At 48.9% G+C, this 27,894-nt stretch overlaps 1 protein-coding gene across 1 annotated transcript in view; it reads left to right on the forward strand.

Moving 5' to 3' along the window:
- Positions 1-27,894, forward strand: part of LOC140735302 (extracellular serine/threonine protein kinase FAM20C-like) — a 107,755-nt gene that overhangs the window by 24,005 nt on the left and 55,856 nt on the right. Inside the window, exon 4 of the mRNA XM_073060185.1 lies at positions 20,944-21,022. Within this exon, the coding sequence (XP_072916286.1) occupies positions 20,944-21,022 (79 nt within the window). The remainder of the gene's footprint in view (positions 1-20,943; positions 21,023-27,894) is intronic.

Here is a 27,894-nt window from a genome sequence, read left to right on the forward strand (position 1 = left end):
AGCCCACAGTGTTACACCAACTTTACAAACTTCCCTTCCACATAACCCTCCACTATTCTATTATCTGTGTGTCTATCTAAGAGTCTTTTAATGCCCTTAAATGTACCTGCCTCTACTACTGCCCATAACGGGGTGTTCTATGCACCCACCACTCCATATAAAAAAAATCCTACTTCTGACATCCCTCCTTTCCTTTCCTCCACTCATCTTAAAATTATGACCCTCATATTAGTCATTTCTGCCCTGGGAATAAAATTAATTTATGAATTAAAAATTTATTGTGAATTACTAATCTATGATTAATTTATTTCTTGTTAATTTATGAATTAAATTAATGTATGTTAATTTAAGTTGATGTAATTTATATCTGTAATGTAGTGACCTGCTGCTGCAGAAAGCTAATTTCAGTGGTATTTGTACCCTGGGTATTTATGCCTACAGCAATGAACTTGATTTGGATTCAAGGGAGGACGGCCCTTTGGACTTCAACTAGTCCTTCCAGTCAGCTAAATCATGGTTGATATGTGTCACAAATTCATGTCCAATCTCTGCCCCGAGTCCAACCTGCACACACGTTCCTGCCTGTGTCCAAGACTTTCAATGTCCATTTACTAACCTGAGCTCAATATTAACAGTGTCCAATCCCTGCCTTGCCTCCAGCCTGCAATCCAATCCCTGGCCTGTGCTCAACACTGCTATCCAATCAATCTCTGTCTTGTCCCCAACACTGACATTTCCCAATCCCTGCCCTGAGCTCAACACTAACATCATCCAGTCACAACCCTGAACCTAACACTGCTGTCCAATCACTACCCTGTGCCATATCTTGCAGTCCAATCCCTGCCCTGCCTCCAGCCTGCAATCCAATCCCTGCCCTGAGCTCAACACTAACATCATCCAGTCACAACCCTGAACCTAACACTGCTGTCCGATCACTATCCTGTGCCATATCTTGCAGTCCAATCCCTGCTTTTAACCTCAAAACTTACATGCGATCCCTTCCCTGAGCCCAACACCGCCATCTTTTCCCTGCACTGTCCAACACTGCAGTCCATTCCCTTCCCCGAGCCCAACACTGCTGTTATCCAAAACTCCAGCAATGCCTTGGTTCAGCCTCCCCTTCACTGGATGTGCGGAGGTACGTGTGCTGCTGAGGACCCGTGACTCCGCCTTCAGAGCAGGCGACAAGGCAGCCCTAACAACAGCGAGGGCCAAACTGTCCCGGGCCATCAGAGGGGCAAAGCGTGCACACGCCCAGCTAATCCACAGTCACTTCCAGGACAGCGGCGACACGCAGTGCATGTGGAAGGGCATCCAGGACATCAGCAATTACAGGACAACTTCACCTGACTGTGCAGGTGATGCCTCCATCCCAAATGCGCTGAACAACTTCCATGTTCGTTTTGAGGTGGAAAATGACGTGACAGTGAGGAAGTCCACACCTCCTCCTAATGACCATGTGCTGTGTCTCACCATGGCCGATGTGAGGAGAACCCTGTGCAGGGTCAACCCACGGAAGGCTGCTGGACCAGACAATATTCCTGGCAGAGTGCTCAGAGGATGTGCAGACCGGCTAGCAGATGTTCTCATTGACATCTTCAACATCTCCCTGAGCAGCACCACCGTTCCAACTGCTTCAAGGCCGCCACCATCGTCCCCGTGCCGAAGAAGTCTTCAGTGTCCTGCCTCAATGACTACTGTCCCGTTGCACTTACATCCATCATCATGAAGTGTTTCGAGAGGCTCGTCATGAGGCACATCTAGACCCTGCTGCCCCCCTCACTGGACCCCCTGCAGTTTGCACACCGTCCCAACCGCTCAACAGATGACGCCATTGCCACCACCCTCCACCTGGCCCTAACCCACCTGGACAAAAAAGACACATACGTTCGAATGATGTTCATAGACTTCAGTTCAGCATTCAACACAATCATCCCTCAGAAACTGATTGGAAAGCTGAGCCTACTGGGCCTGAACACCTCCCTCTGCAACTGGATCCTAGACTTCCTGACTGGGAGACCTCAGTCAGTCCGGATCGGGAGCAGCATCTCCAACACCATCACACTGAGCACGGGGGCCCCCCAGGGCTGCGTGCTCAGTCCATTGCTGTTCACTCTGCTGACCCACGACTGTGCTGCAACACACAGCTCGAACCACATCATCAAGTTTGCCGATGACACGACCTTGATGGGTCTCATCAGCAAGAACGACGAGTCAGCTTACAGAGAGGAGGTGCAGCGGCTAACGGACTGGTGCAGAGCCAACAACCTGTCTCTGAATGTGAACAAAACAAAAGAGATGGTTGTTGACTTCAGGAGGGCACGGAGTGACCACTCCCCGCTGAACATCGACAGCTCCTCGGTAGAGATTGTAAACAGCACCAAATTTCTTGGTGTTCACCTGACGGAGAATCTCACCTGGTCCCTCAACACCAGTTCCATAGCAAAGAAAGCCCAGCAGCGTCTCTACTTTTTGCGAAGGCTGAGGAAAGTCCATCTCCTACTCCCCATCCTCATCACATTCTACAGGGGATGTATTGAGAGCATCCTGAGCAGCTGCATCACTGCCTGGTTCAGAAATCGCACCATCTCGGATCGCAAGACCCTGCAGCGGATAGTGAGGTCAACTGAGAAGATCATCGGGGTCTCTCTTCCCGCCATTACAGACATTTACACTACACGCTGCATCCACAAAGCAAACAGCATTATGAAGGACCCCACGCACCCTTCATAAAATCTCTTCTCCCTCCTGCCGTCTGGGAAAAGGCTCCAAAGCATTCGGGCTCTCACAACCAGACTATGTAACAGTTTCTTCCCCCAAGCTATCAGACTCCTCAATACCCGAAACCTGGACTGACACCAACTTACTGCCCTCTACTGTGCCTATTGTCTTGTTTATTATTTATTGTAATGCCTGCACTGTTTTGTGCACTTTGTACAGTACTGGGTATGTCTGTAGTCTAGTTTTTTTCTGTGTTGTTTTTATGTAGGTCAGTGTAGTTTTTGTACTGTTTCATGTCTTGTTTTTACTGTGTATGTACCAGCAGTTATGGTCAAAATGACAATTAAAAAGTGACTTGACTTAACTTCCTTCCTTCTCTTATGAGGGGTCTCAGCACAGACAAGGAGCAGTGATGGGATGGGGAGGTGGACAGTAACTCTACTGCAGTGCCCTTTCCTTCCCAGACAATAGGGTAATTTGTTGACCTCCCCAGTCCCCTCTCAACATTCCACAAACACCGAGCACCATCAACACCTTCTGATTCATCACCTTTCATCACTTCCAGCTGGAACCTCTGTCTGCGCTAAGGTTTCTGTCTTACTTCCCAACCTTCCTGAATCACCTCCTCCCTTGGAGTCAGTCAGTTTGTGTAGCCTCCCTTTGTACATGTAGTGACCCACCTTGCTGTGTTCCCGTAGCGCGTACCACTCCCTTTGTATGATTATTAACCAGAGCATAACAAATCTCAGCAGGCTGAAGAATGAATTCTGTCCTCCACATGGCAACAGCAGAACAGAATCAGGCCCTTTTGCCTCAACAAACTCATGTGAGTGTTTCTGTCTCCTTCTGATTTCCTTTCCCTCTAACACCACGTCTCTCTACCCCTTGTGTTTACTGAATACACCACCCCCACACCCCTGTAAGAAATCTATAGGGCTCAGCCTGCCCCTGGGAGTGAGTTCCATCCTTTCTCCACACTCTCCTGAATTCCATTTCTGGTTTTTAATGGCATGTCGAAATATTTCACACTCACCCAGTTCAAACGTGTTTATAATTTCATACATTCCTCTCAGGTGCCCTTCACAGTTCTTCCTCCTAGAGAAAGGCATTTCCAACCTGTTTAATTCTTCCCCATGGGATTGATTTCCTTTCGCCGTTACATTTCCTGAAAACAGTTTCAAACCTGTCCCAGATCTGTGTGTTGTGAAGGAGACTGTTCACAGTGTTCGGCTGTGGTTACAGTGACAGGCCGTAGTGAGTCTCTGGGCAAGGTGTCCAGCTGTGGACATGCTGGGTGTGGTTTCCGGCCATGGTCACTCTGGCCAGGGGTCTGGCTGTGGTCACTCGGTGTGGTGTCCGGCCGTGGTCACTCTGGCCGGGGGTCTGGCTGTGGTCACTCGGTGTGGTGTCTGGCCGTGGTCACTCTGGCCAGGGGTCTGTCTGTGGTCACTCGGTGTGGTGTCTGTCAGTGGTCACTCGGTGTGGTGTCCAGCCGTGGTCACTCTGGCCAGGGGTCTGTCTGTGGTCACTCGGTGTGGTGTCTGGCCGTGGTCACTCTGGCCAGGGGTCTGTCTGTGGTCTCGGTGTGGTGTCCGGCCGTGGTCACTCTGGCCGGGGGTCTGTCTGTGGTCACTCGGTGTGGTGTCCGGCTGTGGTCACTCTGGCCGGGGGTCTGGCTGTGGTCACTCGGTGTGGTGTCTGGCCGTGGTCACTCTGGCCAGGGGTCCGGCTGTGGTCACTCTGGCCAGGGGTCCGGCCGTGGTCACTCTGGCCAGGGGTCTGGCTGTGGTCACTCGGTGTGGTGTCTGGCCGTAGTCACTCTGGCCAGGGGTCTGTCTGTGGTCACTCGGTGTGGTGTCTGTCTGTGGTCACTCGGTGTGGTGTCCAGCCATGGTCACTCTGGCCAGGGGTCTGTCTGTGGTCTCGGTGTGGTTTCCGGCCGTGGTCACTCTGGCCGGGGGTCTGGCTGTGGTCACTCGGTGTGGTGTCTGGCCGTGGTCACTCTGGCCAGGGGTCTGGCTGTGGTCACTCGGTGTGGTGTCTGTCTGTGGTCACTCGGTGCGGTGTCCGGCCGTGGTCACTCTGGCCAGGGGTCCGGCCGTGGTCACTCTGGCCAGGGGTCCGGCCGTGGTCACTGGCCGGGGGTCCGGCCGTGGTCACTCTGGCCGGGGGTCCGGCCGTGGTCACTCTGGCCAGCGGTCTGTCTGTGGTCACTCGGTGTGGTGTCTGGCTGTGGTCACTCTGGCCAGGGGTCTGTCTGTGGTCACTCGGTGCGGTGTCCGGCCGTGGTCACTCTGGCCAGGGGTCTGGCTGTGGTCACTCAGTGTGGTGTCCGGCCGTGGTCACTCTGGCCAGGGGTCTGTCTGTGGTCACTCGGTGTGGTGTCTGGCTGTGGTCACTCGGTGTGGTGTCTGGCTGTGGTCACTCTGGCCAGGGGTCTGTCTGTGGTCTCGGTGTGGTGTCTGGCTGTGGTCACTCTGGCCAGGGGTCTGGCTGTGGTCACTCAGTGTGGTGTCTGGCCGTGGTCACTCGGTGTGGTGTCTGTCTGTGGTCTCGGTGTGGTGTCTGGCCATGTTCACTCTGGCCAGGGGTCTGGCTGTGGTCACTCTGGCCAGGGGTCCGGCCGTGGTCACTCTGGCCAGGGGTCTGGCTGTGGTCACTCGGTGTGGTGTCTGGCCGTAGTCACTCTGGCCAGGGGTCTGTCTGTGGTCACTCGGTGTGGTGTCTGTCTGTGGTCACTCGGTGTGGTGTCCAGCCATGGTCACTCTGGCCAGGGGTCTGTCTGTGGTCTCGGTGTGGTTTCCGGCCGTGGTCACTCTGGCCGGGGGTCTGGCTGTGGTCACTCGGTGTGGTGTCTGGCCGTGGTCACTCTGGCCAGGGGTCTGGCTGTGGTCACTCGGTGTGGTGTCTGTCTGTGGTCACTCGGTGCGGTGTCCGGCCGTGGTCACTCTGGCCAGGGGTCCGGCCGTGGTCACTGGCCGGGGGTCCGGCCGTGGTCACTCTGGCCGGGGGTCCGGCCGTGGTCACTCTGGCCAGCGGTCTGTCTGTGGTCACTCGGTGTGGTGTCTGGCTGTGGTCACTCTGGCCAGGGGTCTGTCTGTGGTCACTCGGTGCGGTGTCCGGCCGTGGTCACTCTGGCCAGGGGTCTGGCTGTGGTCACTCAGTGTGGTGTCCGGCCGTGGTCACTCTGGCCAGGGGTCTGTCTGTGGTCACTCGGTGTGGTGTCTGGCTGTGGTCACTCGGTGTGGTGTCTGGCTGTGGTCACTCTGGCCAGGGGTCTGTCTGTGGTCTCGGTGTGGTGTCTGGCTGTGGTCACTCTGGCCAGGGGTCTGGCTGTGGTCACTCAGTGTGGTGTCTGGCCGTGGTCACTCGGTGTGGTGTCTGGCTGTGGTCACTCTGGCCGGGGGTCTGGCTGTGGTCACTCGGTGTAGTGTCTGTCTGTGGTCTCGGTGTGGTGTCTGGCCATGTTCACTCTGGCCAGGGGTCTGGCTGTGGTCACTCGGTGTGGTGTCTGTCTGTGGTCTCGGTGTGGTGTCTGGCCATGTTCACTCTGGCCAGGGGTCTGGCTGTGGTCACTCGGTGTGGTGTCTGTCTGTGGTCTCGGTGTGGTGTCTGGCCGTGGTCACTCTGGCCAGGGGTCTGGCTGTGGTCACTCGGTGTGGTGTCTGTCTGTGGTCTCGGTGTGGTGTCTGGCCGTGGTCACTCGGTGTGGTGTCTGTCTGTGGTCTCGGTGTGGTGTCTGGCTGTGGTCTCGGTGTGGTGTCTGGCCGTGGTCACTCGGTGTGGTGTCTGTCTGTGGTCTCGGTGTGGTGTCTGGCCGTGGTCACTCGGTGTGGTGTCTGTCTGTGGTCTCGGTGTGGTGTCTGTCTTTGGTCTCGGTGTGGTGTCTGGCCATGGTCACTCTGGCCGGGGGTCTGGCTGTGGTCACTCGGTGTGGTGTCCGGCCGTGGTCACTCTGGCTGGGGGTCTGGCTGTGGTCACTCGTGGTGTCCGGCCACGGTCACTCTGGGCACTGTATCTGGCCATAGGCGCTCTGGGCACAGTGTCCAGCCTTGGTCACTCGGTGCGGTGTCCGGCCGTGGCCGCTCTGAGCGCAATGTCCAGCCTTGGTCACTCGGTGCGGTGTCCGGCCATGGCCGCTCTGAGTACAGTGTCCGGCCGCGGTCACTCTGGGCACGGTGTTCGGCCACGGTCACTCTGGGCACGGTATCTGGCCATAGGCGCTCTGGGTGCGGTGTCCGGCCGTGGGCGCTCGTTGCTGTGTCCAGCCACGGTCACTCTGGGTGTGGTATCTGGCCGTAGGAGCTCTGGGCGCGGTGTCCGACTGTGGTGTCCAGCTCTGGTCACTCTGGCCGGGGGTCCAGCCGTGTCCATGAAGCCATGGGAGCAGGTGGTGGATGGTCGTACAAGCAGCCGGTGCATATCACAAGTCCTGGTTATGCAACCACTGATGCCAGGCAGACGATCTCTGAAGAGTATTGATAATGGCTGTGCTCACCCCTCTTGTAAAGACACTGCCCAGAAGGCAGTGGAAAACCACTTGTGTAGGAAAAAGTTGCCAAGAGCAATCATGGTCATGGAAAGACCATAATTGCTAACGTCATATATAATGAAGGAACCAGAATTTGTCCTTGAGCATGGTAGTATGTGCTTTCAGGATGTTGTATCTTCTGCCTGACGGGAGAGGGGAGAAAATAGAGTGACTGAGTTGGGAGGGGACCATGATCATGTTACCTGCCTTCCTGAGGCAGTGGGAAGAGGCAACGGGTCAATGGAGAAGATGTTGGTTTGCGTGATACACTGGGTTGCATTCACTGGGCAGTGCACTGCTGTGTTCAAAATACTCAATATGTTCAAGACTTTTCCCCAGGTTATGGTAAAAACTCTCTGCAGTGTCCAGATGTATTAAGGCTGTGTACAGTCCAGATAAGGTCATAGAATTTGCGATGTCCAGATATGAGCCATTGGTGGTATCCAGGTTTGTCCAAGTTGTTTGCAGCGCCCAAATGTGATTGAACTGTTGATGGTGTCCAAGCTAAAAGGATAGTTTCCTAGAACAATAAGTTTTGGAGCTAACAGGGAAGAGGCAGTCTTAGTTCTGGTTATGATACAGAATGAGTCGAGGTCAAAGTGGAGTTTATTGTCATCTGCACAAGTACATATCTGATACCGGTGATGCTGCTGGGGTCTTCATTTGCACCTGTGCATACATATGACCTATCTCTGCTCCTGTCTTATTTAAAGATTCAAGGGACATTTATTATCAAAGTATGTGTACAGAATACAACCCTGAGGTTCGTCTTCCCCACAGGCAGCCACGAAACAAAGAACCCATTCAAGAAAACATCAAACACACAACACGTGAAAAAAAAAACAAATTGAGTAAACAGCAAGAAGTGAGCAAACAACACATGGAATATGAAACAGCAAACCACGATAACAGGAGTATTCAGTCTAGCTCAGTTCAGCGTCGCACCGCTCACTGACTGCCGGCCACAGGGTCTTATCCATGCACAGATGCAATGAAAAACCTGCTTGCAGCAGAACACAGGCGCAGTACGTCAGATAACAGCATTGACAAAAACATCAATTATATAATTTAATAAAAAAAACATAATGAGAGCATTTGGTTTGTATTAGTAACTGTGTTGGTCACTGTTATTGTCTCTGTCTTGGTCAATTAATTGATTTGTTTTAGAGATGTAGCACAAAACAGGCCCTTCAAGACACAGCACCCAACAACACACCTATTTAACCCTAGGCTAATCATAAGGCAATTCATTCATTTATTTATCTATCATCTCTCTCTCTGTCTCTGTCTCTCTATCTCTTTCTGTCTGTTTATTTATTTATCCATTCATTCGTTCGTTCAGACAGACACACAGAGTGGAACAGGCCCTACAGTCCGATGAGCTGTGCCACCCAGAAACCCAGCTATTTAACCCCAGTCTAATTGCAGGACAATTTACATTGACCAGTTAACCTAGTAACTGTTATGTCCTTGGACTGTGCGAGGAAACCGGAAGGAAACTCACGAGTACACAGGAAGAATTCACAAACTTCAAGTCAAGTCAAGTCACTTTTATTGTCATTTCGACCATAACTGCTGATACAGTACATTGTAACATGTCAGGACCATGGTGTTACATGACACAGTACAAAAAACTAAACTGAACTACGTAAGAAAACAACACAGAGAAAAAAAAACACACAACTACACTAGACTACAGACCTACCCAAGACTGCATAAAGTGCACAAAACAGTGCAGGCATTACAATAAATAATAAACAAGACAATAGGGCAGTAAGGAGTCAGTCCAGGCTCTGGGTATTGAGAAGACTAATAGCATGGGGGAAGAAACTGTTACATAGTCTGGTTGTGAGAGCCCGAATGCTTTGGTGCTTTTTCCCAGACGGCAGGAGGGAGAGGAGTTTGTATGAGGGGTGCATGGGGTCCTTCATAATGCTGTTTGCTTTGCGGATGCAGCGTGTAATGTAAATGTCTAATGGCAGGAAGAGAGATCCCGATGATCTTCTCAGCTGACCTCACTATCCACTGCAGGGTCTTGCGATCCGAGATGGTGCAATTTCTGAACCAGGCAGTGATGCAGCTGCTCAGGATGCTCTCAATACAACCCCTGTAGAATGTAATGAGGATGGGGGGTGGGAGATGGACTTTCCTCAGCCTTCGCAGAAAGTAGAGACGCTGCTGGGCTTTCTTTGCTATGGAGCTGGTGTTGAGGGACCAGGTGAGATTCTCCGTCAGGCGAACACCAAGAAATTTGGTGCTCTTAACGATCTCTACCGAGGAGCCGTCGATGTTCAGCGGGGAGTGGTCGCTCCGTGCCCTCCTGAAGTCAACAACCATCTCTTTTGTTTTGTTCACATTCAGAGACAGGTTGTTGGCTCTGCAGTTCTTACGGAGAATCCCAGGATTGGACTGCAGACTCCGCTACCCTGGGCTGTAATAGCATCTTGTTAACCATGGCACCTCTTGGTTGTAGTATTGTAGAATGTAATTTGTAAAACACGTCGGAATCTGAAGCAATAAACAATCTGCTGGAGGAACTCAGTGGGCTGAGCAGCATGGATGGAAGCCCCTGGTTTAGAAGGTGATAGGTGAAGCCAGTTGGGTGGGAAAGGTCAAAGGCTGGAGAAGAAAAAATCTGACAGGAGAGGTGGGTGGAGCAAGGGGAAGAGGAAAGGAGGAGGGGAACTGGGGGGAAGTAACAGCGAAATAAGAGGTCTGAATGGGGTATAGAGGAATGGGGGCAGTTTCTGTAGGGGAGGCAGTTTCATTCTTCCCACTGATACAGCTCAATCCACTAATTTCCCCAGCAGAGTGTGTGTTGCTACAATGCAAATTTCTTCCTTGTAACAAAGAAGAGAGACCTGGGTCTTGACTCCATTGCTGCCTGTAAGGAGATTGTACGTTCTCCCCATGACTGCATGGGTTTCTTCTGGGTCCTCTGGTTCCCCCCCCCCCCCATTCCGAAGACCTGTGGGTTAGTACAAACGTTTACAGGTTAGTTTGTCACACTGGGCAGCACAGGCTCGTTGGGCCAGAAGGGCCAGTTACAGTACTGTATCACAAAATAAGACATTTCAACCATCCCGTTAAGACTGAGTAATGCTGGGGTTGCACTAAATACTATCACCATCATCTGCTCCTTCGTTATGATGTAGGCAATTATGGTCTTTCCTTGACTGTGATTGTTCCTGGCAAATTTTTCAACAGGAGTGGCATTGCCTTCTTCAGGGCAGTATCTTTAAAAGATGAGTGATCCCAGCTATTATCGATACTCTTCAGAGATTGTCTGTCTGGTGTCAGTAGTCGCATAACCAGGACTTTGATCTGCACCAGACGCTCATATGATCATCTACCACCTGCTCCCATGGCTTCCCATGGCTTCACACGGCCCTTATCAGGGGCTAAGTAGGTGCGACACCTTGCCCAAGGGTGGCCTGCAGGCTAGTGGAGGGAAGGAGTGCCTTACACCTCCTTTGGTAGAGACATATCTCCATCCCACTACCCATTGTACAATTGATATTAGGCATGTTTTGGCACATCTGAAGGTTTTAATCCTGATAAATGCTTTGGCTCAGATGGCTTATATACTAGGCACTTTATGAAGTGTCCAACAAATTAGTGGATATATTAGTTATAATATTCCAGACTTCCCCAGGTTCTAGAGAAAAGTCAGGCCAAAAAGGCTGGCAATGTTACATCAATGTTCTACGTTTTAGGGACAGCTTCTTGCCCTCCGCCATCGGATTTCTGAATGGTCCATGAGCCACTATAAGACCATAAGACGTGACTGAGGCTTTGGTCAGACCGCACTTAGAGAATTGTGAGCAGTCTTACAAACATCGGAGGAGAATTAGGCCATCGCTTCAGAATTGCATGACTGACAGTGGAGACTCAGGAATACCATTGCACTCAGATGTAGGATTCTTTATTACTGCTTCAGTAACAGTTTTGTTCAAGGGTTGTTAGTCCTCGAACTTGGAGGACCGGTGGACCACTCTTAATCTGGCCTCTATCTTTTGGTCTGTTTGCCATGGGTGACCCTACCAAGAGCAGAGCACGAAGCTCTGATTCCAGCCAGCTTAGCTCCCTGGGTCGTTGAGGGACACAAGCCTCGAAAACCAAAGGCTGTAGTCCTCTTGGAGGATGTTCTTCTAAATGAGGAAATGAGTGAGAAGCTCCAGCTGCATTCCTACAACATGCAGGTCTTTCCCAGCTCATCATTGCCTGAAGCTCCTCGAACTGAACATCACCAACAGCCTATCCTGATCCAGCCACATTGATATCATGGCCAAGAAAACTTATCAATGCCTCTACTTCCTCAGGAGGCTAAAGAGCTTTGACTTTTCCCTGTTGACTATTACTGATTTTTGTCGAAGGACCATAGAGAACATTCTGTCTTGGACGGCAACTGTTCTGCCCATGGCCACAGGAAACTGCAGGGAGTTGTGGGTGCAACTCAGCACATCACAGGAGCAAGCCACATCCCTCCATGGACTCCCTACATTTCTCATTGCCTCGGTAAGTCAACCAGCACAATCCAAGACACCAACCACCAGGGCATTCTCTACTCTCCCCTCTCCCATCGGGCAGAAGATACAAAATTCTGAAAGCTCGTACCACTAAGCTCAGGGACAGCTTCTAAGCCACTGTAATCAGACTCTTGAATGGACTTCGTGCAATAAGATGGATTCTTGACCTTACAGTCTACCTTATTATGATATTGTTTCCACATACTGCAACTTTTTGGTAGCTTTTGCACTTTGGCATTGTTACTGGTTTATTATTCTAGCTCAATGTACTGTGTAATGATATGATCTGTATAAACATCATACAAAACAAGCTTTTCACGGGAGGATCTCCGTACATGTGACATTAATAATCCATACCAAAACCAATACCAAAGCTAAGCCTCCCTTGACATCCTTACAAGGATGTTGCCAGAATTTGAGGATCTGAGGGGTAGGGAAAGGTTGAGTACGTTGGAATTTTTTTCTCCACGAGTGTGGAAGGATGACGGAAGGCATACCAAATAAATAACTATATTGGTTTATTTATTAATTGATTGATTGATTGAGATACAGTGCAGAATAGGTCCATCTAGCCCTTCGAAATGTGCCCTCCCGCAACCTCTGATTTAACCCTAGCCTAACCACGGGACAATTTACAAAGAGCAATTACCCTACCAATCAGTACGTCTTTCAACTGTGGGAGGAAACTTGCGCAGTCACGGGGAGAACGTACAAACTCCGTACAGACAGCAGTGGGAATGGAACCTGGGTCGCCGGTGATCTAGAGCGTTGTGCTAACCACTACGCCACTGTGCCAGGTACAGATAGGATAAATGCAAGCAGGATTTTTCCACTGAGCTTGGGTGAGACTTGAACTAGTGATTGTAGGTTCAGGGTGAAAGGTGAAATATTTAAGGGGGAACGTCATAGGGTGCTGAGAGCGTGGAATGAGCTGCTGGCAGAAGTGGTTTAATTTTATCATGTAAGCTAAATTTGAATGAGAGGCATATGGTCCAGGTGCAGCTCAATGGGACTAGGCAGAATAACAGTTCAGCATAGACTAGATGGGCTGATAGGTCTGTTGATGTGCTGTCCTTTTCTATGAGTCGAAGTGAGTGCAATATCAGAACAAGTTCATGCTCGACATGGGAGTTTGCCAAACCAGCTTTAAGAACTGCACAATGCGCTCTCAAGCCCTTTATCTTCATGTGTTGCAAGCTGTGAGTTTTGTCAGTAAACTGTGCAAATAAATTTCACGTCGAAAGGTTACCTTTGTAGGGCTGGGAGCCAAGTACTTTCCCTAAAGACTGTGAATCACAGATGAGGGAGTAATATTTGAATCTTCTGTTGGTACTGAGCTCCCGCTGAAACCTGCCCAGACGGACCTCCAAAGAAATCAGATTTATTTACATAAAATTATCCAGCCATTGATCCTGCTTATCTAGGGTCTCATTGTAGACTTTGGACCGTGATCCTCTTGCATGCAAGCCACATCTTTTTTGGAAAGGAGATTGCTTTAACCTGTGCAATAATTACCCAGCAAATCATTAGAACTGAAGCCCTTGTTTGAAATTCACTCCCTACCCCTCGGTAAGGGCGGCATGGTAGTGTTAGCAATTAATGCAATGCTTTACAGTGCTGGCGATCAGGGTTCAATTCCCGCCGCTGTCTGTAAGGATTTTGCATGTTCCTCCCAGGACCACGTGGGACCTGATGAAGGGTCTCAGCCTGAAATGTCAGCTGTTCATTCCCCTCCATAGAGGCCTGCTGATCTGCTGAGTTCCTCCAGAACTTCTGTGTGTTCAAACTGCTCTCAGTACTCCATGTGCTGTCTAACTAATGCCTTATAAAGCCTCCACATCACATCCTTGCTCTTATATTCTAGTCCTCTTGAAATGAATGCTAACATTACATTTGCCTTCCTTACCACTGACTGAACCTGCAAGTTTAAGTTTCCCTTTAGGGAATCTTGCAGAAGAACTCCCCTCCCGGTCCACCTGTAATTTTTAAATTTTCTCTCCATTTAGAACATAGTCAATGTCCTTATTCCTTCTACCAAAGAGCATGACCATACATTACCCTGCATTATATTCCACCTTCCATTTCTTTGCACATTTTCTGTTTCCTCAACAACAGCTGTCCCTCCGCCCATCTTAGTATCGTCTGCAAACTTGGCGACAAAGCCATCAGTTCCATCGCCCAAACCATTGACAGGAGATGCGAAAGGAAGCGATCCCAATTACCGACACCTGCAGAACACCACTAGTCACTGGCAGCCAACAAGAAAAGGCCTCCTTTATTCTCACTTTTTGTCTCCTGCCAGTCAGCCAAAATTCCATCCATGCTTTACTTCCCGAATATAACTTCCCTTGGCTTGCTTGGTTGCATGCCCTGCCAGGTAGGAATGCCAAAAGGAGCAGATGGTCCCACAACTAAACCCAGGCAGCATTTAGGTAGATAGCTATCACGTAGAGTAAAGTAAAACGCAACGGCCATCTCAGAATCATAATCATGCTTATTATCACTGACACATGACAGGAAATGTATTATTATGCAGTAGTAGTGCAATGCAGTACAGCCTCAAACTTATAAGTCACAAAATTAAATACATAGTGCAAAAACACGAATAATGAGATAGTGTTTGTGGGTCCATTGACTGTTCAGAAATCTGATGGTGGAGGGGAAGAACAACACTGAGTTTGTGCCTTCAGGCTCCCATACGTCCTCCCTAATGGTAGAAATGAGAAGAGGGTATGTCCTGGATGATGAGCCTGCTTAATGATGGATACCACCTTCTTGAACTACTAACTCAAGGGCTGACGAACAAGGAACCTAATATGAAAAGACAGTGGACCATAGAAGAAAAGGAATGAAGAAGGGAACGAGAGGGAAGTGATGGAGAATGGTGAGGAGAATGGCTGAGAGGAAAATCAGAAGAGGAATTGAAAAAGGGAGAAGATAGGAGAGAATAATGGATCATTGACAAAAGGGAAGAAAGGCTCCTGGCTGCTTACTTTTTCTCTCCTCTCCTGCCCACCCAAATACCCCCTCATCTGGTCTCACCCGTCAGGATGGTTGCAAAAGTCTTGGGCACTGTAGCTAGACTGCCTAATACTTTTGCACAGTGCTGTATTTGTCAATGTGGAGCGGAGAGCATATTTGTAATTCTGGCAGAAGCAAAGGGTGTTGGGAATGGCAACGGTGGAGCACCATGGGAGATGGCAGAGAGGAGTGCCAGGGGTGGTGTGGGTGCAGACACACCCAGCCCTGAGACACCAGGTAAGGTCATTTCATTCCAAACAATTGGTTTATTGATCATTATAGATTGTGTCTCCGGTCATTCCCGTTCCCTCCCCATTCCCTTCCCCTTTTCCCAACCATGGTTTCCCCTCACCCTGCCCCCTTCCCACTCTCAGTCCACAATAGAGACCCGTATCAGAATCAGGTTTATCATCACTCATGTATGACATGAAATTTGGGGTTCTTTTGCAGCAGCAGTACAGTGCAATATGTAAAATTTCTACAGTGGTTGTCTGTCATGTCTGACGATACAGGAGACCTGTGCAGGAGAATTTTTAAAGTGGAAAAGCTGTTGCACTGGGGCAGTTCCACTGTCTCGACCTCAAAATTCCAGGTCCAGTGGTACGAACAAGAGTCACAAACTGGGGTCTTCCCTGGTAGCGGTGGATGGCCATGACATCTTCTGAGCCTTGTCATGCTCTGCGTACACGGAGCGTTGCAGTACTGTGTTCCTGGCCATAGGATCTCGCCGTAGGTCTCATCCGCCCAGTCTGGGTGGAGCTGACTTCACATGCTAGGACAGGCATGTCCCTATCTCACAGGAGTATGAGGCCTGCTGGCTATCCTCACCTGGTTTAGCCCGCCTGTCGGAGTGGTATACCGGGGAGCGGCCACAGTCGTGTGCAGACAGCTACTTGGAACCACAGGTGAGAGCTGAGTGTCCAGTAGGGACCAAAGGTAAGCAAGCTGCCCCAGAATAGTTAGTACTGTGCAAAAGCTCAGGCACCTTAGCAGAATATATGTGCCTAAGACTTTTGCACAGGATTGTGTATAAAATTGTGAGAGACATGGATAGAGTAGTCACAATCTCTCCCATGCTAGGCATATCAAGAGTTGTAGTATGAGAGGGAGGAGTTTTAAAGAGGATCTGTGGGATGAGGTCTTTTTTTATACAGAGTATGGTTGATATCTGTGAATGTTTTAGCAGAGCTGCTGTATCACTGGATTTAGAGTCCTGGATTCAGATGCTGTCTTTGTGGAGTTTGCACTGTAGGCATTTTATGTTTAAGAAAAAACTATAACAACTCATTTATTGAACTCCAAAAAACTGCACACAAGGTCTGCACAGAAGCGCCAGCTGTAAGACTGGGGTTCAATTCCGCTGCTACCTGTCGTCATCATCATCATCATTATGTGCCGTGTCGTATGACATCATCATCATGTGCCATGTCATATGACATGGACAGTCATGGTCTTTCCATGACCATGATGTTCTTGGCAAATTTTTCCACAGAATTAGTTTGCCATTGCCTTCTTCTGGGCAGTGTCTTTACAAGACGGGTGACCGCAGCCATTATTAACACTCTTCAGAGATTGTCTGCCTGGCATCAGTATTTTCATAACCTGCACTTGTCATACGCACCAGCTGCTCATACGACCATCCACCACCTACTCCCATGGCTTCACAGGACCTGGTGGGGGATGTTAAGCAGGTGCTACACCTTGCCCAAGAGTTACCTGCAGGCTAGCGGAGGGAAGGTGTGACTTACACCTCTTTTGTTAGGGACTTATCTCCACCCCACCACCCAAGCCCGTAAGGAGTTTATACATTCTCCCCGTAACCTCACGGTGGCTCGGGATTCCTTACACACTTCAAAGACATCCAGGTTAGTGTCAAAGGTCACAAGCTGGTATCAGAAGTGTAAAAACCTACGTGGGCTGCCCCCCACAACCCACCCCGAGTGTGTTGGTCGCTGACAAGAACGACACATTTCATTGTATGTTTCGATGTACGTGTGACAAATAAGGTGAGCAGAGTTCGGCCATTCAGCCCATTGAGTCTGTTCCACCTTCAACTATGGCTGATTGATTAACCCTCTCAACTCCATTCTCCTGCCTTCTCTCCATAACCTTTGACACCTGGACTGATCAGCCAACTTCTACACTTCCTCTGCATCATGTTCCATCTGCCAACCCACACTGCCCACTGTGGAAGCAAAAGAGGAAGCCATCTTGTCTTCTAATCTATATTATCTTGGGCTGCGCAGTTGCCACAGCTGGTAAAGGCATTGCCCCCCCGCGTTCTAACCTCAAGGGTATTGGTATTGTCACCAATATACAGTGAAAAACGTGTCCTGTTTATACTGATCAGATCATTACACAGTGCATTGAGATAGTACAATAAATATTCAAAGTAAAATTATTATCAAAGTACATAACAGTCACCATATCCTACCTGAGATTCATTTTCTTGCAGGCATTCATAGTAGAACAAAGAAATACAATAGAATCAACAAAAATCTACATACAAAGACTGGCAAGAAAGAAAGAAGACAATCTGCAAATTTAAAAACTAAGTAATTAATAAATGAGTAAATTAATAAAACTGTGAACATGTTGCAGTTTCTTTGAAAGTGAGTCCATTGGTAGTGTGGACAACAGGATGTGTCCACACATACACTGATGCCTAAAATCAAAGTAAACACTGATGCAGGAGAGAACGGGGTTCTGTTCAAAAGAACAGAGTTAGCACCATGGACCAACACCACTTGTACATTTTATAAATCATCCATTGCTGGCCGATGGTGCAGTGGTATCAGCACTGGACTTTGAGCCACATGGTCCCGGGTTCGAATCTGGCCGGCTCCTTGCATGCTTTCTATCTGTGCTGTGTTGTGCATCGAGCTTACAATTCAGCCTCGTTAAAAAACAGTCAAATGATTTCTGACAAAAAATGCTGCCCCATGCACGAGAAGGAACAACAACAACAACAACAAGAAATCGTCTGATGCGACATCAGATCAGGAGGCCCTGTGTGCTCAGTTGCCTGGTTTGCTTCACTGATTCTTGCAGGGATATCCAACTTGTCTCCAGTTAATTAAAGATGACATTTTCATCTCCGGAGAACAGAGCACAGATTGCTTTTCTCTCCCCTAAGGTCAGCTGCTAATATCATATGCTGCATACGACGGGGAGAAAAGCCTGCTGTAATATTTATAAAGCCCACCAGCCGATCTCAATCTTCCCCATCATTACTGAGTGAAGATAAGAGATTATATACATTGGCAAAATGCCAGAGTCAGCCTGCTCTAAATATGAAAATCTATCTTTTTAATCTTAACGTGAACAAGGATGTAATGCTGAGGCTTTCAGATGCATTGGTCAAACTGCATTTGGAGTATTGTGAGCAGTTTGGGGCCCCTTATCTAAGAAAAGATATGCTGACACTGGAGAGGGTCCAGAAGCTCTGGGCCTTTTCTTGATAGAGTTTAGAAGAATGAGAGGGGATCTTATTGAAATTTATCAAATACTGAAAGGCCTAGATTGTGTGGATGTGGAGAGGATAGTTCCTGTAATTGGTGAGTCCACACCCAGACAACACAGACTCAGCTAAGACCATAAGATATAGGAGTAGAATTAGGCCATTTGGCCCATCGAGTCTGCTCTGCCATTTCATGATGGCTGACTCAATTTTCCTCTCAGCCCCAATCTCCTGCCTTCCCCATCTCCCTTCATTCCTTGACCAATCAAGAATCTATCAACCTCTGCCTTGAATATACCTAAAGTCTTGGCCTCCACAGCTGCCTGTGACAAAGAATTCCACAGATTCATCACCCTCTGGCTAAAGAAATTCCTCCTAACCTCTATTCTAAAGGACGTCCCTATATTCTGAGGCTGTGTCCTCTTGTCTTAGATTCTCCCACCATAGGAAACATCCTCTCCACATCCACTCTATCAAGGCCTTTCACCATTCGATAGAATTCAATGAGGTCACTGCTCATTCTTCCGAATTCCAGTGAATGAGTGGTGACCTCATTGAAACCTATCAAATGGTGAAAGGCCTCGATAGAGTGGATGTGGAGAGGAGGACATTCCTTCAAAACAGAGCTGAGGAGGAATTTCTTTAACCTGATTGTGGCAAATCTGTGGATTCACTGCCGTAGACAACTGTGGAGGCCAAATCTTTGGGTATATTTAAAGCAAAGGTTGATAGGGTCTTTAATAGGGCATTAAAAGTAGAGAAGGCAGGAGAATAGGGTTGAGAGATAATAAATCAGCCATGATAGAATGGTGGAGCAGATTTGATGGGCTGAATGGCCTAATTCTGTTCCTATGCTTTATGGTTGTATCGTCCCATGGTATAATTTTATGTTGGATCCTCAGTCCCTTGGCTAATAGTTATCCCGTATCAATATTTCTTCAAAAAGAAAGCTCCTTGTTGATATCAGGGCTGAGATTGAGGATCAGTTAAGTCTGCTGTTTTTTGATAGTTTTTGTATGTACAATTTGGGGCCTGCATTTCCCACATCTCGACCTTATCTACATTGTCTGTCTACACTGCACTTTCTCTGTACCTGTAGCCCCTTATCCTGTATTGTTACTGTTTTCCCTTATATTACCTCGATGGGCTGATGTAATGGATGGTGTGTAAGACAGCGGATTTTCATCATACTTCAGTGCACGTGATAAGAAACTGATTAAATTTACCTACGTTTCAACATTAACAACAAACAAAAGATTCTGAATAGTGTGTCAAAATAAATTTAATATCAAAGTATGTATTTTTCACCAGAAAAATAAAAAATTTTTAATGAAAAACTATACATAAAGACTGACAAACAATCAATGTGCAAAAGAAGACAAATTTTGCAAATAATAAGCAATAGTACTGTGATCTTGATTTGTAGAGTCTTTGAAAGTGAGTCTGTCGGTTGTTGAATCAGTTCAGTGTTGAAGTGAATTAAGTTATTCACACTGTTTCAGTAGCCTAATGGTTGTAGTTAAATAACTGTTCCTGAACCTGGTAAACACAAGAAGCAAAATCAATGCCCACAAAATGCTGGAAGAACTCAGCAGGTCAGGCAGCATCTGTGGAAATGAATGAACAATTGATATTTCGGGTCTACAGGGGCACAATTGAGAGCATCCTGACTGGCTGCATCACTGCCTGGTATGGGGACTGTACTTCCCTCAACCGCAGGACTCTGCAGGGAGAGATGCAGACTCCCGAGCGCATCTATAGATGTGAACTTTCCACTATTCAGGACATTTACAAAGACAGGTGCATAAAAAGGGCCCGAAGGATCATTGGGGACCTGAGTCACCCCAACCACAATCTGTTCCAGCTGCTACCATCCGGGCAACAGTACCACAGCATAAAAGCCAGGACCAACAGGCTCCGGGACAGCTTCTTCCACCAGGCCATCAGTCTGATTAATTCACACGGATACAATTGTATTTCTATGCTACATTGACTGTCCTGTTGTACATACTATACAAATTATACATACAAATTGCTATAAATTGCACATTGCTCATTTACAGTAGACAGAAACGTAATGTAAAGATTTTTACTCCATGTATGTGAAGGATGTAAGTAATAAAAGTCAGTTCAATTCAATGAACACTAGAAAATCTGCAGATGCTGGAAATCCAAATAAAATACACAAAATTCTGGAGGAACTCAGCAGGTCAGGCAGCATCGATGGAAAAGAGTACAATCAACGGGCCGAAATGTTGAGTGTGCTCTTTTCCATAGATGCTGCCTGGCCTGCTGAGTTCCTCCAGCATTTTGTGTGAGATATTTCGGGTCAAGAATCTTGTGGTGTGGGTCCTAAGGCTTCTGTACCTCCTTCCTGACGTCAGCAGGGAGAAGAGAACATAGCCTGGATTGTAGGAGACCATGATGGTGGATGCTGCATTCCTGTTTCATGTAGATGTGCTCAGTGTGGGGGAGGGCTTTACCTGTGATGGACTGTGCCATATCTACCACTTTTCCATTCCATTAGTGATTCTATACTCTATTGGATCTAAGAAAGTTCTGGAAGGGTTGTGGATTGCTCTATGGAATTGCAATTCACTTTCTTCCATCCTCAGCTTGCTGAATATCAGTTTACTCTTCATGCATTTTAGTTAACTCTCACTTTTTTTTGCCCCTTACAGCCATGAAATCCGGAGGCACACAGCTGAAACTTATCATGACATTCCAAAACTACGGACAGGCTCTCTTCAAACCAATGAAGTGAGTACATTTTGTTGTTTTCTATTTGTCCACCAAATGTACTGGTCAATAGATGCGTATCAAGTTCAAGTTTAATTGTCGTTCAACCATACATGAATACTCATGAATACAATACAAATGAAACAGCATTACTCTGGGACCAAGGTGTAAAACACAGTACCAACAGTCACACACTGCGCAAGGCACACATAGCACATGTAAGACAGCGGTAAAACACAGTCACACAAAAAAATAGTCCAAGTTCCTGAATCCATGAATGTTGCGGTTGTCTGCAGTTGAGCATGTAATACCTTGTCTTCAGCCGAGCACACACCAGAGAGCAGCACCAAATCCAACGTGCATGCTGCACCACACTGCCTCTGGCACTCCACTGGAGCACCCGACCCTGACACACCAACCCCCCCCCCCCCCGACCCTGACACACCACCCCCCCGACCCTGACACACCACCCCCCCGACCCTGACACACCACCACCCCGACCCTGACACACCACCACCCCCCCCCAACCCTGACACACCACCCCCCCGACCCTGACACACCACCCCCCCGACCCTGACACACCACCCCCCACCGACCCTGACACACCAACCCCCCCGACCCTGACACACCACCACCCCGACCCTGACACACCACCACCCCCCGACCCTGACACACCACCACCCCGACCCTGACACACCAACCCCCCCGACCCTGACACACCACCACCCCGACCCTGACACACCACCACCCCACCCCGACCCTGACACACCAACCCCCCCGACCCTGACACACCACCACCCCGACCCTGACACACCACCACCCCCCCGACCCTGACACACCACCCCCCCCGACCCTGACACACCACCCCCCCCGACCCTGACACACCACCACCCCCCCGACCCTGACACACCAACCCCCCCGACCCTGACACACCACCCCCCCGACCCTGACACACCACCACCCCGACCCTGACACACCACCACCCCCCGACCCTGACACACCACCACCCCCCCCCGACCCTGACACACCACCACCCCCCCGACCATGACACACCACCACCCCCCCCGACCATGACACACCCCCGACCCTGACACACCACCACCCCCCGACCCTGACACACCCCCCGACCCTGACACACCACCACACCCCCGACCCTGACACACCCCCCGACCCTGACACACCACCCCCCCGACCCTGACACACCACCACCCCCCCGACCCTGACACACCCCCGACCCTGACACACCAACCCCCTGACCCTGACACACCACCACCCCCCCGACCCTGACACACCACCACCCCCCCAACCAACCAAGCGATGCAAACAGGTGACACCACGGCTTGAAGCCCGTCTTCACCACCACATCTGCTCCCACCGTTCACCACCAAATCAGTGAATCGAACTTGCAGCATTCCACCTTAACAATATCCTGCAGAGTCGTGCGATCAGAAGAAAAAGGAACCAAGACAATGACTCACTTTTAGGGGGCACACACCAGCTTCACGCACCAACTCCGAGTTTCCCACACAGGGGCAGCAGCACGATCTGCACCAAGTCCAGTTCCATCGGTTTCTCCACCAATAAGCAGCTCATTGATGGAATAGATCTGCAGGTAATCTCCAGCAGGGTCTTGCTGTCATAAAAAATACATTTAAGAGAGACCATAACGCCTTTGGTTGTCCCATTGAAGCTGCTGCTTCCGACTGCGTCGCCATCTGACTATCTTATCAATAACTGTGCTCCTTTGATATTACTTCCAATTACTCTTCCATTCAGTTCTTCAGCCAATACTCTCGCTTTCCTTGTGTTTCAAGTTGTTTGCACAGTTTTCTTGACAACAAAAGCTTGCATTTGCATAATGCTGTGTGTCTGGGTGAGAAGATTACAGAGCAGTGTAGCCGGCACAGTCCTACCTCAGCAGTTCAGGCACCCGGATTCAATCCTGATCTCTGGGGCTGTCTGTGTGGAGTCTGCACGTTCTCCCTGTGACCATGTGGGTTTCTTCTAAGTACTCCAGTTCCATCCCACGTCCCAAAGACATGCAAATTGGTCAGTTAATTGGCTGCTTTAATCAATTTTTCTAACTCTCAGTAACTTTTCCTCCTCCCTTTCCCTCTTCTTTCATTCTTCCCTTGTACCTCTTCTCTATTCCTCACCTGCCTATCACCTTTTGGTGCCCCTCCTCCATCCCTTTCTCCCATGGTCCACACTCCTGTCCTATCAGATTCCTTCTTCTTCAGCCCTTCACCTTCTCCACCTATCTCCTCCCAGCTTCTCACTTTATCCCGCTTCCTCCACCCACCCACCTATCTTCCCCCTCACCTGGTCTCACCTATCACCTGCCAGCTTGTACTACTCTCCTCCCACCATCTTATTCTGGCTTCTTTTCCCTTCCCTTCCAGTCCTTGATGAAGGGTGTTAGCCTGAAACGTCGACTGTTTATTCATTTCCTTAGATGCTGCCTGACCTTCTGAGTTCCTCCGGCACTTTCTGTGTTGTTCTGGTCTGTTGTTGCTGCTGTTTGTGTCATTGTGTGTCGTGTCAATGTCGTGTACATTTCCGTAATTGCTGCCTGACCTGCCGAGTTCCTTCAGTATTTTGTGTGTGCTTCCATCATCTGCAGAATCTCTTGTGTTTTCCCTTAGTGTGTTAGTGTTGGTAGCCTGGGGTGAGAGTTAATGGGAATGTTGGGATGCTGGCAGTTGATGAGAGGAGGCACAGCAGCACAATCTCTTTACAGCGCCAACGATCATTGATCTGGGTTTGATTCCTGCCGCTGTCTGTAAGGAGTTTGTATGTTCTCCCTGTGACCACGTGGGTTTCCTCCAGGTGCTCTGGTTTCCTCCCACAGTCTAAAGACTTACGGTTAAGATTAGTGAGTTGTGAGCATGTTCTGTTGACGCCTAAAGCTTGGCGACACTTGCGGTCTAACACGAGTACAATCCTCGATGATTTGGTTTGACGCAATGGACACATTTCGCAATATGTTTCGATGTACGTGTGATTATTAAAGCTCATCTAAAGAATACTTATTTAGAGATACAATGCGGAACAATGAGCTGCACTACCCGGCAACCCACTTATTTACCTGCAGCCAAATCACAGGACAATTTACAACGACCTATTTACCTGCAGCCAAATCGCAGGACAATTTACAACGACCTATTTACCTGCAGCCAAATCACAGGACAATTTACGACGACCTATTTACCTGCAGCCAAATCGCAGGAAAATTTACAACGACCTATTTACCTGCAGCCAAATGGCAGGAAAATTTACAACGACCTATTTACCTGCAGCCAAATGGCAGGAAAATTTACGACAACCTATTTACCTGTAGCCAAATCACAGGACAATTTACAATGACCTATTTACCTGCAGCCAAATCGCAGGAAAATTTACAACGACCTATTAGCCTACTGACCAGTACATCTTTGGAATGTGGGAGGAAGCAGGAGCACCTGGAGGAAACCCATGCAATTACAGGGACAACAAATGGACTCCTTATCTGAGCTCCGAACTCCAATGCCCCAAGCTGTAACAGAGTCACGCCAACTGCTACGCTACTGAGGTGAGACTAAAATAGGATTCGGAACGACAAGCAATCTGCAGGAGGAACACAGTGAGTCGAGCAGCATCTGTGGGGGAGGAGAAGAATTATCCATGGTTCATGTATTTAGAAGTTACATGTGTGACGTAGGGACACGTAGGGAAACTTCTCTAGCAGTTTCTTGCTCCAGGTTCCCACATCTGCTGCCTCTTGCATCTCCTACATAGAAAAGTATAGGTGTGTGGGATTGAGTGGAATCAGGATAAGCCACGATGGAATGGCAAAGCAGACTCGATGGGCTGAATGGCCTAATTCTGCTCCTATGTTGTATGGTCTTATAAGAGCTGTTTCCATTAGCTGGGGGTCCAAGGACCATTGGGGAAAAGATTTAAAATTTTAAGATAAAAATACTGGGGTGAGTGTGAGCAAGATCTTTGACAATGCAGTCAATAATTACTGTCTGCAACTTCTAACTTTGGTGTGCAAGGTCATAGTTCTCTGCAGGGAGCAACACACATCAGGCCATCACCCTACTGGGGATTGGCTGTTGATGGCAGCTCACCAGAGTCCTCTGCCCTGGGCCAGTCCTTCAGATTGCCAAGGTTCAGAAGCCTGGAGTCGGAGCGTGAGCCCATGATCGACTCCGTTTCTTGCCGACTGATGTGTCGAGGAAGATTGAAATCAATGAGGACGAAAGCAGAAGGCAGGCAGTTGTTCAGCACCGTCTGCCTGCGTGTGTCCGGTTTCTCTCTCCCTCTCTCCCCCTCGCTAGCTGCTCCTAGAGGACGTGACGGTCTCTCTGCTTTTTACCCGCTGTTCCCAGAGGAAGTTCCCTGCACATGAGTGGTCTCTCTCTCTGTCCCCCCCCCCACCTCTTGCTCGATGCTGCTGGAGTCGTGGGTCTTGAGCAAGGTTTAATCGACGCCGTTTGTGCATTGGACTCATTAGTTCACGTAGTGACGTGTTTGTGATTTCCAGTCACTCCTTTTCTTTGTTGCTATTTTGATTGGGCCAGACTGGCTTTGAATCCTGCAGACAATGAAGCACACAGCATCAGATTGCTCTGAACTGAATATGCCTGGACTCTGTCGATGACTTTATGATGTTTTATAATCGTTTCATTTAGCGTTTGCACAATTTGCTTTTTGTGCGCTGAGGGTTTGATGTTTTTCTTTGAGTAGGTTTCGTGGTGTTTCTTTGTTTCATGGCTGTCTGAGAGAAGACAAATATCAGGGTTGTATACGGCATATATAGTTTGATAATAAATGCACTTTGATTCCTTGAATGTGTCGCCCATCCTCTAGGCGAAGGTCCTTCCTCTACCATGGATGAGGTCTTTGAAGCTTCTGTCGTTCTGGGCTTTTACAGGGTGGGGTTGCTGGCCCCGTGCAAAGCCCTCCTCCAAGCCCACGGCCGGGCTTGGGACCGTCCTTGTCAGAGTTGATCGTGTGGTAAAGGAGGCATACGGCACACTTGCCGTCAGTGGTCAGGGCACTGAGTATAAAAGTTGGCAAGTCATGTTGTGCCAGCATAAAGGTTTCATTCAGCATCAGATTAGTTATCACCGACGTCTACCGTGTGGCGTGAAATCTGTTATTTTGTGGTAGCCGTACAAATATAAAAGTACAAAATTATGATGAATTGCACAAATAAATAGTGTAAAACAAAAGGAATAATGTGGTAGTGTTCATAGACCGTTCAGAAATTTGATGGCAGAGGGGAAGATGGTAGTGTGGTCACTCTGGTCGGGTGCGATGTACTCTGAGGAGGTTGTCTGTTGGTGGCCAGTCCAGATTCCATGCATTGTGGTGCAGTGTGGGAGTGAGCTGTCCCTGAATGAGTACATGTGGATCTTCAGGCTGCTGTATTTCCTCCCTGATGGTGGTAATGAGAAGAGGTGACCTGGTTGTTGAGAGTCCTTGAGGATCGATACCACTTTCTTGAGGCACCTCTTCTTAAAGATCTCCAAATCACAAAGAGAAGTTTTCTAGAATCTAGGAGACACTGAAGCACTCAGCAGGTCAGGCAGCGCCAATGTTCACTCTAATTTTTCCCTACAGCCGCGCAGACCAACCATTGCTCTGAGCAGTCTGAAAACCGTACAGCTATTCAATGTGGTATTATATTAAATAAAATTCCAGCTGGGCGGTAACAGAGGCTGTGTGCGCTGGAACATTTCAGTTTCTGCGTGGCCATGTGCCCATGCTGCTTAGGGGGAACAGTGGAGGTCGAAACAGATTTCACGTTTCAGATGAATGATGCTTCATCGGGCCACTGGGTGCAGTGGGTCTGTTTCCAAGCTGTGTGTGACTCCGACTGAAAACGTGAGAAGACAGGTGTCTTTAAGATGCGAGGAAGGGCAGAGAGGCTTGTCCATGAGAGTCTGGAGACCGAGGGTGCAGATGACACAATTGCCATTGTGGGGAGAGGGAGAGAGAGAGAGATATGAAATGCAGAACGCAGCAGTTGCTGGGAGAGAGAATGTAGCAGAACTGACAGCTTCTGTGCTCAGACAAAAAACTGGGCTAACGTTACGTCTCGGTGATCTCACTGTGACAGCCGGCCAGTCCTGACTCTAGCAGTAAAGGACGGCCATCTGCAAAGGGGTGACCCACTGTCTGCGGACGCTTGCCGTGCCCCAATCACGGGCTGAGCTCTGAAATGCCGCAGACCCTGCAGTGAGACAGCGAGGGGCTTCACAGCACTTCTGGCGTGGATGTCCTGTGAACTGTAGAGGAATGAATCACAAATTCAAGAGATTCTACAAATGCGATGAGCAAACACAAAATGCTGGAGGAACTCAGCAAGTCAGGCCGCTTCTATGAGAGGAGTCAACAGCAGAAGCTTCGGGCCGAAACTCTTCACCCAGACTGGAAAGGAAAGGGGAGGGATCCAGAACGAGAAGGTAGGGGGCGGGAAAGGTGCTCAAACTGTTAGGTGAGAGGGAAGGTGGAGGGTGGAGGAGGGGTGAAGTGAGAAGCTGGGAGGGGATTGGTGGAAGAGGTTTAAGGGCTGAAGAAGAAGGAATCTGATAGGTGAGCAGAGCGGGCCATGGGGGTAAAGAAAGGAGGAGGGGCATCAGAGGGAGGTGATGGGCAGGTGAGGAGAAGAGAAGGGGTGGGAGGGGAGTCAGACTGGGAATGGAAAAAGAGGGAAGGGGGTTGAAATTATCAGAAGTTAGAGAAGCTGATGAATAAATGAACTATTCATTTGTGAGAAGCATGTACATCGTCAGCATGTATCAGCTAACGTGACCCAACGTGGAAGTTTCCGATGATACAACGTCAGCATGTTTGCACCATGGCACAGGCTGGTGGTCGCTTTAACCTTCACATCTTTGTTT

The sequence above is a fragment of the Hemitrygon akajei genome, chromosome 11 (assembly GCF_048418815.1).
Source record: "Hemitrygon akajei chromosome 11, sHemAka1.3, whole genome shotgun sequence".
Taxonomy (NCBI): domain Eukaryota; kingdom Metazoa; phylum Chordata; class Chondrichthyes; order Myliobatiformes; family Dasyatidae; genus Hemitrygon; species Hemitrygon akajei.